The 12,869-nt window shown below is 46.5% G+C and overlaps 1 protein-coding gene across 1 annotated transcript in view; it reads left to right on the plus strand.

Annotated features, from left to right (window-relative positions):
* MAP3K19 (mitogen-activated protein kinase kinase kinase 19) overlaps nt 1-12,869 on the plus strand; it is a 47,845-nt gene that overhangs the window by 6,732 nt on the left and 28,244 nt on the right. The window contains exons 5-10 of the mRNA XM_040440532.1: nt 2,669-2,784; nt 2,866-2,978; nt 9,266-9,323; nt 9,673-9,748; nt 10,698-10,951; nt 12,369-12,403. Coding sequence (XP_040296466.1) covers nt 2,669-2,784; nt 2,866-2,978; nt 9,266-9,323; nt 9,673-9,748; nt 10,698-10,951; nt 12,369-12,403 — 652 coding nt within the window. The remainder of the gene's footprint in view (nt 1-2,668; nt 2,785-2,865; nt 2,979-9,265; nt 9,324-9,672; nt 9,749-10,697; nt 10,952-12,368; nt 12,404-12,869) is intronic.

The following is a 12,869-nucleotide window of genomic DNA, read 5'->3' on the forward strand; positions in this document are numbered from 1 at the left end:
TTCTCTTATCCGTTCGAAGAGGCATCTAATGGTTTTACCGATGTAAAAACGTCCACACGTGCACATCAATAAATAAACCACATAGGTGCTCCGGCAATTAATAAATTGATTGACTTTATGCCAAATGCCGGCAAATTCAACAATCTTTTTCTGCGGATTATTGGTGCAAAATGAACAATTTCCACACCTGTAATTACCATTAGGTCGATTACTTGTGAGCCAATTTTTACTGCTGTCTTTTTGGAGCCTACTTCTGACAATTTTGTCTTTAACTGTTTGACTCCTTCTAAAGGAGATAAGGGGTCTCTGTCCTGTCAGCTCATTTAGAGTTGCGTGCCTCCTTAAAACGTCCCAGTTTTTGAATATGACTGATCGTATGCGGTCAGCCATAGGGCTGTATTTAAAGGAGAACGCAAATCTACTGCTTTTTGCTACATCTGCACCTTTCTCCCCTCTCCGATTCTCACCCCTCAAGAGATAATCTTGTGAGAACATTTCCTCTACCTTTTCCATATCTTTATTGAGTGCATTTTCTGGGTAACCTCTCTTCATTAGACGGTGTTTGAGGTCATTCGCCTGTCTACGATAACCACTGTCTCTGCTGTTTATACGTCTAAGTCTGATGAATTGACCGTATGGAACAGCTTTTTTGACACTCTCTGGGTGGAAGCTGTCGTGGTGGAGCAAGGAGTTGGTCGCCGTGGGCTTGCGAAAGCCCTCCGTGACCAACTCGTCGCCTTCCACCAAGACAGCCACATCCAGGAATTGCAGTTTATCTCCCCCGAAGTTCACCGTAAAAGTCATGCCCATATCATTACCATTCATATAATCAACGAACCTCTGTACCTTCCCAGACTATGAATATATCATCTACAAACCGCAGATATGTCTTTAACTTGGACAGAAAGGGGTTACTCACAGAATAAACATATCTATCCTCTAGTCTGGAAAGGTACATATTAGCGAAGGTGCAGGAGACGGGGGTCCCCATAGCTGTGCCGAGTTTTTGTCTGAACCAATCTTCCTCAAATTGGAATACATTGTTAGTTAAAACAAATTTGAGCGCCTCTCCTACAAACTCACAATATACCGGGCTCTTACCCAGGTTCGCCACGATGTCAAGGACAGCCTCCACACCGGCATCATGAGGGATGCGGGTGTAGAGGCTCTCCACATCGAGGGAAACCAGGTGGTAATTCTTCTGCCAACAAATATCCTTCAGGGCCAATAAAAAATCATTGGTATCCCTGAGGTAGGCGGGGGCGCTACTTAGTATCGGTCGCAAAAGCCAATCCAAATACTTGGAAATAGGCTCAGTCACCGAGCCAATCCCCGCGACGATAGGACGTCCCGGAGGGTGGCTCAGCGACTTGTGGATCTTCGGAAGAAAATACCATGAAGGTTTAGCTGGTGAGACCGGGACAAGTTTTTCAAACAGGCTTTTAGGTAAAAATCCTGTACTGATCCCGAGTTACATCCTGTATTATACTCCAGAGCTGCACTCACTATTCTACTGGTGGTGTCACTGTGTACATACATTACATTACTTATCCTGTACTGACCCTGAGTTACATCCTGTATTATTCTCCAGAGCTGCACTCACTATTCTGCTGGTGTAGTCACTGTGTACATACATTACTTATCCTGTACTGATCCTGAGTTACATCTGGTATTATACTCCAGAGCTGCACTCACTATTCTGCTGGTGCAGTCACTGTGTACATACATTACATTACTTATCCTGTACTGACCCTGAGTTACATCCTGTATTATACTCCAGAGCTGCACTCACTATTCTGCTGGTGCAGTCACTATGTACATACATTACTTTTCCTGTACTGATCCTGGGTTACATCCTGTATTATACTCCAGAGCTGCACTCACAATTCTGCTGGTGCAGTCACTGTGTACATACATTACATTACTTATCCTGTACTGATCCTGAGTTACATCCTGTATTATACTCCAGAGCTGCACTCACTATTCTGCTGGTGCAGTCACTATGTACATACATTACTTTTCCTGTACTGATCCTGGGTTACATCCTGTATTATACTCCAGAGCTGCACTCACTATTCTGCTGGTGCAGTCACTGTGTACATACATTACATTATTTATCCTGTACTGATCCTGAGTTACATCCTGTATTATACTCCAGAGCTACACTCACTATTCTGCTGGTATTTCGGTATTTTCTGCATATAGCTTACAGTACAGGATAAGTAATGTATGTGGATAATGACTTCACCGGCAGAATGATGAGTGCAGCTCCGGAATATAATACAGGATAAGTAATGTAAAGTGATTTATATGCTGCCCATACCATCTAAACCCGTGTTTCTTCCCCGTTCTCCAGTTGAACAAGGCTGGGCTGACCAGAGAATCCTCCACTGTGTCTAGCCTCTGACAGTAATGGGTCTTGATCCAGTCACTTACCACCAGGGTCTATATTTTTAGGAAGAACACAAAGAACCTATAGATCTTATAGATGATATGTCCTGTGTGCTCAGTGATAACGCATCACAATGTGATTATAGGGGGGTCACATGCTCTTTATAGATGGAGGGTCCTCGGAATCATCTCTTCTGGGGGACGCAAGGAACAGAAACACTGATTCTACACATACGTAGGAGCTGAGACTGAAGCTTAACCAGATCTTTGCCTGCAGGGACCCTGCGCTCCCGGACTCCGGGGGGCGGTCAGCAATCGACTACGTGTCAGAAATTAAGAGTCCCCTGAGGCAGCAGCTGACAGATGCTCTGGAGAGGTGGGCACACCCAGCAGGTAAAGAGCTGTATTATGATGGGCGTGCCGGAGGGACACGGCCACTGAATGACCCATCCACAAGTCTCTTCCCTTTCACAGATGCCGATGATGAAGCCTCCTATGACTTGTGTCCGGACACAGAGACATCTTTATGCGACGCTCCACCAGCTGGACTCTGCAGCGCTGCCATTCACCACCAAAGCTGCGAGGAGGTAAGTTGCTCCGTCTTGGCTCCTTTTTAACTTCTCATCTTCAAAATCGCTCTCATTAGTCTAATGCTGCTTGGTGACGTGTGTCAGGCGACAGCAAGTTGGACGACCACATTCTTGCCAGGTCAGTGTTCTCCAAGCTGTGCCAACACTATAACTCCCAGCATGACCGGAAATCCAGCCAGAGCCACAGGTTACAGAACACCGGCCTAGGCATCCAGTGCATACTGTTGTTTTAGCAGGGTTGGCCGCAATAAGAAAAACATGGCTCATTTTTCCAGAAACAGCAGAACTGTTTGTATTGCAGCTGAACCCTATTCACTTCATTAGAGGCAAGCTGCAGTACCAGGCACAACCTGTGAACAAGTGTGGCGCTGTTTCCAGAGGAAATGTTTTTCTAATTCCGGATCTCTTTAAAATATGACTGATTGTACATTTTGATAATGACCCCTCTGAGTGGAAAGCAGCCAGGTAAAAGAGATTCCAGCTTTTTGGGGGGGGGGGGGCCTGACTTATCCATGTGTTGGACATGTCAAGCCATTTTTTTCAAAGGTAAGGCCAGCAAGAACTTCTGATCACGTTGATGATAATTGCTGGGGTGCACAAAAGACATGTTGGGGAAAGCAGGACAAGCATAGCTTTTATTATCAGGAGTAGTGTGAATATTAATCTTTATCCTGACAGATTCTGCTCCCGCAAGTGCCGTGGAGGCGGGGCTTCAACATAAAGTGTTTGCTGCTCTGAGTTGCTTCACAGCCCCTCCCTTGTGCTCTGAATGACAGCTGTAGCATCCAACCAGGAGACCACTACAGTTGTCACTCAGAGAGGAGGGGCTGTGAAGCAAGAGAGCGCTTTACTGTGAAGCTCCGCCCCCTGGGCACTTAAAGGGGTTCTCCAGGAATGATTTAAAATGGCCACCAATAGTAGAATGTGAGCAGGACTGGTTGCTTCCACTTGCAGAGCTGCATAGGGGATGAAGAGTGGAATCTTACTACACTATGCTGTGGCGATTCTATATACACTGCTCAAAAAAATAAAGGGAACACTTAAACAACACAATGTAACTGCAAGTCAATCACACTTCTGTGAAATCAAACTGTCCACTTAGGAAGCAACACTGAGTGACAATCAATGTCACATGCTGTTGTGCAAATGGGATAGACAACAGGTGGAAATTATAGGCAATTAGCAAGACCCCCCCCAATAAAGGAGTGGTTCTGCAGGTGGTGACCACAGACCACTTCTCAGTTCCTATGCTTCCTGGCTGATGTTTTGGTCACTTTTGAATGCTGGCGGTGCTTTCACTCTAGTGGTAGCATGAGACGGAGTCTACAACCCACACAAGTGGCTCAGGTAGTGCAGCTTATCCAGGATGGCACATCAATGCAAGCTGTGGCAAGAAGGATTGCTGTGTCTGTCAGCGTAGTGTCCAGAGCATGGAGGCGCTACCAGGAGACAGGCCAGTACATCAGGAGACGTGGAGGAGGCCGTAGGAGGGCAACAACCCAGCAGCAGGACCGCTACCTCCGCCTTTGTGCAAGGAGGAACAGGAGGAGCACTGCCAGAGCCCTGCAAAATGACCTCCAGCAGGCCACAAATGTGCATGTGTCTGCTCAAATGGTCAGAAACAGACTCCATGAGGGTGATATGAGGGCCCGACGTCCACAGGTGGGGGTTGTGCTTACAGCCCAACACCGTGCAGGACGTTTTGCATTTGCCAGAGAACACCAAGATTGGCAAATTCGCCACTGGCGCCCTGTGCTCTTCACAGATGAAAAAGTCTTGAGACACCATGGAGAATGTTCTGCTGCCTGCAACATCCTCCAGCATGACCGGTTTGGCATTGGGTCAGTAATGGTGTGGGGTGGCATTTCTTTGGAGGGCCGCACAGCCCTCCATGTGCTCGCCAGAGGTAGCCTGACTGCCATTAGGTACCGAGATGAGATCCTCAGACCCCTTGTGAGACCATATGCTGGTGCGGTTGGCCCTGGGTTCCTCCTAATGCAAGACAATGCTAGACCTCATGTGGCTGGAGTGTGTCAGCAGTTCCTGCAAGACGAAGGCATTGATGCTATGGACTGTCCCGCCCGTTCCCCAGACCTGAATCCAATTGAGCATATCTTGGACATCATGTCTCGCTCTATCCACCAACGTCACGTTGCACCACAGACTGTCCAGGAGTTGGCAGATGCTTTAATCCAGGTCTGGGAGGAGATCCCTCAGGAGACCGTCCGCCACCTCATCAGGAGCATGCACAGGCATTGTAGGGAGGTCATACAGGCATGTGGAGGCCACACACACTACTGAGCCTCATTTTCACTTGTTTTAAGGACATTACATCAAAGTTGGATCAGCCTGTAGTGTGTTTTTCCACTTTAATTTTGAGTGTGACTCCAAATCCAGACCTCCATGGGTTGAAAAATTTGATTTCCATTTTTTAATTTTTGTGTGATTTTGTTGTCAGCACATTCAACTATGTAAAGAACAAAGTATTTCAGAAGAATATTTAATTAATTCAGATCTAGGATGTGTTATTTTTATGTTCCCTTTATTTTTTTGAGCAGTGTACTGCATCAGGGATCAGCAACCTCTGGCCCTACAGCTGTTCTGAAACCACAACTCCCAGAAACCTCCTTTCACTTCTATGGGAGTTACAAAAACAGATAAGTAAGTGTGCATGCTGGGAACTGTAGTTTGGCAGCAGCTGGAGTGCTGACAGTTGCTGATTCCTGTACTACATATTGGTGAGTGTTCCTGTCAGGCTGCTCAGCCATAATAGGATCATAGGCACAATCACATCATGTAGGGCAGTGTAGTGAGCACTTGCCACTCACCCCCTAGCCAACTCTGCAAGTGGAGGCAACCAGTCCTACTCGCATTCTAGGCCAGGTGGCCATTTTAAATCATTCTCGGAGAACCCCATTAAGTAGCAGAACACGGCAGAATAAAAGTTCATATTCACACTGCTACTGATAATAAAAGCTAGGTTTGTCCTGTTCCTCCCAGCCCCTATCTAGTGGTGTCAGTAGTTTCCCATGAATAAAGGTGTTAGGCTACTTTCCCTCTTGCGTTCGGAGCGGATCCGTCTGGTGTCTGCACAGACGGATCCGCTCCTATAATGCAAACGATGGGATCCGCTCAGAACGGATCCGTCTGCATTATCTTTCAGAAAAAATTCTAAGTCTGAAAGTTAGTCAGACGGATCCGTCCAGACTTTGCATTGAAAGTCAATGGGGGACGGATCCGTTTGAAATTGCACCATATTGTGTCAACTTCAAACGGATCCGTCCCCATTGACTTACATTGTAAGTCTGGACGGATCCGTTTGGCTCCGCACGGCCAGGCGGACACCCGAACGCTGCAAGCTGGGTTCGGGTGTCCACCTGCTGAGCGGAACGGAGGTCAAACGGTGCCAGACTGAGGCATTCTGAGCGGATCCGCATCCACTCAGAATGCATTGGGGCCGTACGGATCCGTTCGGGGCCGCTTGTGAGAGCCTTCAAACGGAATTCACAAGCGGAACCCCGAACGCTAGTGTGAAAGTAGCCTTATCCTTGTTTTCATCAATATCAGATCGGTGGAGACCCAGACTCACAGTCTACCCCCGCTGATCAGCCGTTTGAAGGGAGGGTATGGTTTGCCTGCTCGCCATCGCAATCGCAGCGGTGTGCAGTGTAATTACGACTATGGTGTCCCCATTCACTTTTATGGGACAGCTCCGTCCCATTCACTTGAACAGATGGAGCCATCCCATTGAAGTGAATGGGGACGCCATAGTTGTAATTACACTGCTCACCCCTGCGGTTGCGATGGCGAGCAGGTAAACAGTTGGACCCCTGCCAATCTGATCTTGAAGACCGATCCCAAGGATAGATCATCACTGTAAAAAAAAAACAACGCCTTTAATCTGGAAAAGCAAAGCTGCAGTATGAAGCATGGTGGTTCAAAGTGGCAGCCTGAGCCTCTGATGATAAAGGCATTCAATGTCAGTCTACCCCAAGTCTTGCAATAGACATACCAGCTAAAAAAGCCGGAATCACTGACCATAAATCTGCCTTATAGATACTGACTTGCATAATACCATTAGAATAGAGATTGATGTCAATTGCTTCAGGAGACGAATCGGCCCGGGGATCCTGAAAGTCCCTGAAGTTTTCCGGATATCCCTCAGCAAACATCCGTGTGCAGCAGCTTGCAGTGCGTGAAGAGGATCCAGACGGCAGGGACGATCAGAAAGAATATTTAACTATGTCATCAGCACCGTCGCCATTGTCTCCTGCACTCGTTTTTGTGTGTCCGCAGCGAGCAGTGCAGGATTTCACCTGCCTCTTGAGTAATGATCGCTCGGCCATATCGTGTGTAACCAGATGGTTGTCACAAGTCCCTCACTAATTGTGTAACCTGATAGGGCGAGAGCAGCAGGTCGGGAATGGGGAGCTACTGACAGCAAGAAAAGCTAGGTATTAGACCGCCACTGACAACTGCAGAGTATAGATTGCTGACAATCCGGGGAGATCTGCAATCTATTAAAGGGCATCTGTCAGCAGGTTTGTACCTATGACACTGTCTGACCTGTTACATGTGCACTTGGCAGCTGAAGGCATCTGTGTTGGTCCCATGTTCATATGTGCCCGCATTGATGGGAAAAATGATGTTTTAATATATGCAAATGAGCCTGTAGGAGCAACGGGGGCGTTACCATTACACCTAGAGGCTCTACTCTCTCTGCAACTACTGCGCCCTATCCAATTTGATTGACAGGACCAGGCAGTATAAACGTCATCACACCTTTCCTTGACCTCTAAAGTCAATGAAAGTCCAGAGGGAGCAGAGCCTCTAGGTGTAATGGTAACGCCCCCGTTGCTCCTAGAGGCTCATTTGCATATATCAAAACTTCAATTTTTTTCTCAGCGATGCGGGCACATATGAACATGGGACCAACACAGATGCCTTCAGCTGCCAAGCGCACATGTAACAGGTCACCAGTGTCATAGGTACAAAACTGCTGACAGATTCCCTTTAAGCCTTGTACTACAGTTTACCAATAGTTGCACTTTTTGATGCTGATCATTTCTGGGTGAAAATTTGCTGATTTTTGTGATTTCACATCTCACTTCTTTTGAAAAGCAGGTGAGAAAAGGAGCATGTTAGCTAGGCAAGCAGGTTTTTTAAATTAATTTTGTGTTTAGTTTTCCTTTTGCGGTGGGTTGGCAGGTTATGCTTTTTCATGCAATGTGTGTGTGTAATCCTGCTCACAACTAGCAATAATTGCTGTAAGAAAATATTCACACACGGGAGACTTGTTGAAATTTCCTTCCGTTAATGGTCCGGGCAGAGAAAGCGGTGTGAGATGAAGGTGCCGTCAGCGTCTGGATGTGGAGCTTCTTGTGGTTGTCGAAGGATCAAGTGATCCTCTCTACTGGCATCTGTCTGTGCCGTCCAGAGCCTAATTACTGTGTTTGCGTGCCCTTACGTGACCACTGCTGTCAGCCCCTCCTGACAGGTCGCACTGGCTTACATGGTGGACAGTTTGTCAAAACAACCATCCGGCTTCTCTCAGTCCAAAGATTTGCTCCCCCTCAACGTCTGTCAATAAGAAAAATGTCTTAGAGTGCATAGTAGAGACATGTCTAGCAGTCAACGATCTCTTAGCAAAAGGTACACTACCCAAAAGTAGCCTCTAAAAGCCTTTTTCATAGGGCGGCAGGAAGCACTTTTACGCCCTCCTGAGGCAAGACCCAGTGTCTAATCAGTCCAGACCTTTAATCATTTACTTCATCTGCCTGAGACATAACTGCATGCTGAGTTTTACAGCAATCCAACATTTTTATTTATTTTTTACAATAAGCGTACATTGATGTGCGGCGACCTGTATGCCACCAAAAGCGGCCCCAGTATTTGTCTGTCTGAACATAGCCTTAGACCAGGGCTGGCCAGCCTGCGGCTCTCCAGCTGTTGTAAAACTACAATTCCCACCATGCCCTGCTGTAGGCTGTCTGGGCATGCTAGGAGTTGTAGTTTTGCAACAGCTGGAGAGCCGCAGGCTGGCCATCCCTGCCTTATACAGAGCAATTCTGGCCAGATGTGGTTGGAATTAACCAGATTGCATGGGGTATGTGAGCAGGGTCACAGGGGTGCTCGTCCCCCAAACCTGGTGGAGAGGTGCACGCTCGGTCAAGCTCTGTTGAACGCTATGGTGGGAATGCTCAGGGGCCCCAGTAGTCAGACCTGCACCGATCTACAATTTATTTTATTCCCATACCTTACTACTGTTCTGGTTTCTCTTTCAGTTGAGCAGGGATGGGATTTCCAGTGATGTTTTAGAGGAGAACCAGGATCCAGCTGCAGGTAAGGACAGAACTCTACCAGGACCCCTGAGCTCTTTCCTGTATGACCATGTACACGTTTTATGTATTTGTAATCTTTATTGCACATGCGCAGATTTGCTACTGAATAGAATGCTACTATAACTACGGGGTGGAGTCCATTGGGTAGGGATCCTCGTTCATACTGCCATGTGAATAAGGCCACATCTGGTCTGAGTCATATAATAAGACAACATCACATGTATGAATGGAGGTTGGGTGTCATTTGAGATAGAGTTGTATTTTGGGCATTAACATGTGCTAGAAACTTTCCCATCTAGTGACTATTGCAGCCTCCACCAATGTCACCCATTGTTTTCCTCTCATCCCAGAGCTGGGGACTCGACCACACCGTCAAGAAGAACTTGCTTTCCAAGAAATGGAAAACTATCATCAAATGCAGGGACGGTAAGAGTGAATGAAAATGAAGAAGAGGCCTTGTTTGCTTATGTTACCCTTAAAGGGGTTGTCCACAATTAGGGAGAAGTGGTACACAGGCAGGGGCTAGTGTAAAACATCATAAGTGTTATGCACCAGACAGCAGGATCTTCAATCCGCTGTATGCGCAGTTGTGTGAACGTTCCCTTAGGCCCCTTGCAGATGAGCGCTTGTCACGCTGCTAGTCCGCAGTGCAGCTCCTGGCCTGACCTCCCAGAACTGACTGGGTCACATAGCATCATAAATCAATATAATGCTATGTGACCCTTACAGTTCTGGAATGTATTGGATAACACTGACATAATGCTGTCAATGTTATCCAATACATTCCAGAACTGTAAGGGTTATATAGCATTATAAATCAATATAATGCTATGTGACCCAGTCAGTGCTGGGAGGTCAGACCAGGAGCTGCGCTAAAGACTGGCAGCGCCACACTGTCACTCGTCTGCAAGGGGCCTTACTCTCAGCTAAGTGGATACAATTGTATCCAGTCTAGACAATGTGACTCCAGCCTGATACATTGTAGCAATTTACCAGAGAGATTTGTGCAGCTCACAGAGCATTGTCTAGACCAGACGCTAATGTACAACCACAACTCTCAACATCCACCCTGGACTCAGCTGTTCACAGAACTTGCTTAGAAGTGAATTGGAGCATGCAGGGAGTTGTAGTTTCTGGAGTGTAGAGTATCCACCTCTCAACCTAGAGAAGGGCTAGCTGTGCACGCTGTATACTGGAGAGTACAGCAAAGAACACATCAACAGACAGGCCTGGATGTAACTTTATAGGGCCTATCAATTAGACCAAAAAAGGTGAAGAAAAGGCAAATTAAGTATCTGATTATGCCCCAAATCTATATGGGATGCCCTACAACCTGCTGCAGACTAGAAGGCTGAGGTGTCTTTTTGTGTTACAGGAGAAAAGACTCCCTCCCCAGGCAATGGTTCACCGATCCGACCCCTGAGGACTTAACCCTGCAGTCCTCCATCAAAAGGCACCCGTCCCTTCCACCGCTTCATATGAAGACAGGGGGAGATGTCAGCAAGCTGGAAAGGCTGGGGCTCGATTACCTGGTGCAGGAGTCTAATTCTGAACTCAACATCTCGGAATTTCATTTAAATCCAAGCCCTCTCCGTGACCTGAAATACATAAAGGGGCAAATTTGGCAAAGTGAGCATTTACTATTGTGTATAGTATACATGTACTAGATTTCTGAGTGACTGAAGACTAAACTTGTCCAACTCTTTACAAGTGATGGCCTATCCTCAGGATAAGAAATCACTATGTGATCATCAAGGGTCCGACACCCAGCACCCCCACCAATCTTCTGTTCTACATTACCTCTGGTACTGATCACTGGCTTTCCGACACCCCTATTAGCTGTTCTGCATTACTTCTGGTACTGATCACTGGCTTTCCGACACCCCACACCCCTATTAGCTGTTCTGCATTACTTCTGGTACTGATCACTGGCTTTCCGACAACTGGATGAGCATTTGGAGTCTGTTATACCATTTTGGAGACTTCTCATTTGACACAGGACCCTCATCTCTTGGCCATAGTGAAAAATACATACCAAGAGCGTCTGTCGCTGTGGAAGACCTGTTCTGTCCTGCATTACACAGACAACCCACTTATATGAATGCACGCTGTAATGCTTTATTTCCCCTGTGGTGGCGCTGCAGGGGAACTACTGCCAAGCTTATACAGTAGGTATTGTATGGGGTCTCAGCAGCTAGACCCCTACTAAATGAGAACATTGAACACGTCTTTAGTGTTGAGCGAACTTGTTTTTTTTTTTTAAGTTCTGCGTCCAAAGTTCGGGTTATCGAAGAATCCCGTTATGGATTCTGCTACCACAGACCATACCAGAATTTGGAATCCATAACGGGATTCTTCGATAACCCGAACTTTGGACGAAGAACTTAAAAAACAGGTTCGCTCAACACTACTGCTAACCCAATGAAGGCGCCATTACCAGGAGGAGGATATTGGAGCGAATGACCCAAGATTTCAAGAAAGTAAGAATGATTGATCACAGCTGGGCAGTGATCACTAGTGTTGAGCAATGCACCCTTTGGATCATAGATCGATTCTAAAGCCACTTCGTTTGAATGACCAGTCTCTGTACAGCATTCAAACGAAGTTTGGAACAAAGCGACTTGGGATGTGTAATCTAAAGCGAACTTCGCTCAACACTAATGATCACACAAATGTCCTAGGTAATGGGCCAGTAGAGTATAGAATGTGGTAATGTAATCCCTTACATCTCGAGCAGGTCATGGAGCTGTATGGCCGGCTCTGTCACCCACAGGTTATTGTACTTGGTTTAGTTATTCACTCAAACTACATGTAATGGAGCCATTGTGAATTTCAGATTTTACAGGTTTAGGGACAATCAGGTGCCGGGGAGCTCCAGAGGTCCAAAGCAGAAAAGGATAAATCAGAATACCATGGAATGGGACGCATGACGATACAAAAAGCCACATTTTAGGCCGCACTTGATAGTTATAATATGTAGTTAGCACACATTCAGTCTTTTGTTTGGTATTGTTACAGTTCATGCAACTTTCTTTCTTTTTTTAAGGGTTGGGCTCATCTGAATATTCAAGGGACAGCAAGGTAAGTTTACCCAAATACAAGGATCTACTGACAGTACATTGCACAACTAATAGCCCTTTACATGCGCCGACAATCGGGGCAGTGATCAAGACGGAATGCTATGTAAAGGTGCTGCCAAATCACCCAATGACTGAGCAAATACTTCATTGGGTGAAAGCACTGCCGACATCTAAATAGTCATTTCTGGGAATCCGATTACACTGTCTAAACAGCAATCAGCTGCCCAGAAAGAAGGATTCTCTATGGGGAAGAGCTCGTCCTCATACAGCAGAGGTGACTTCTGCAGGTAACAGAAGCTCTCACTTCTTCTGAAAAGCAGGAACAAACGGTTCATTCCTGATAAGTGTCAATGGGACCTTAAAGGGGCTAAGCCATGATCAATGTAAGAAATGAAAATCAGATATCATATAGTACATGAACCAGACCTGCACCTCACACGGATCCAGAGATCTCCCCATTCATTGCT

This window comes from Bufo bufo, chromosome 7 (genome assembly GCF_905171765.1).
Source record: "Bufo bufo chromosome 7, aBufBuf1.1, whole genome shotgun sequence".
Classification (NCBI taxonomy): Eukaryota; Metazoa; Chordata; class Amphibia; order Anura; family Bufonidae; genus Bufo; species Bufo bufo.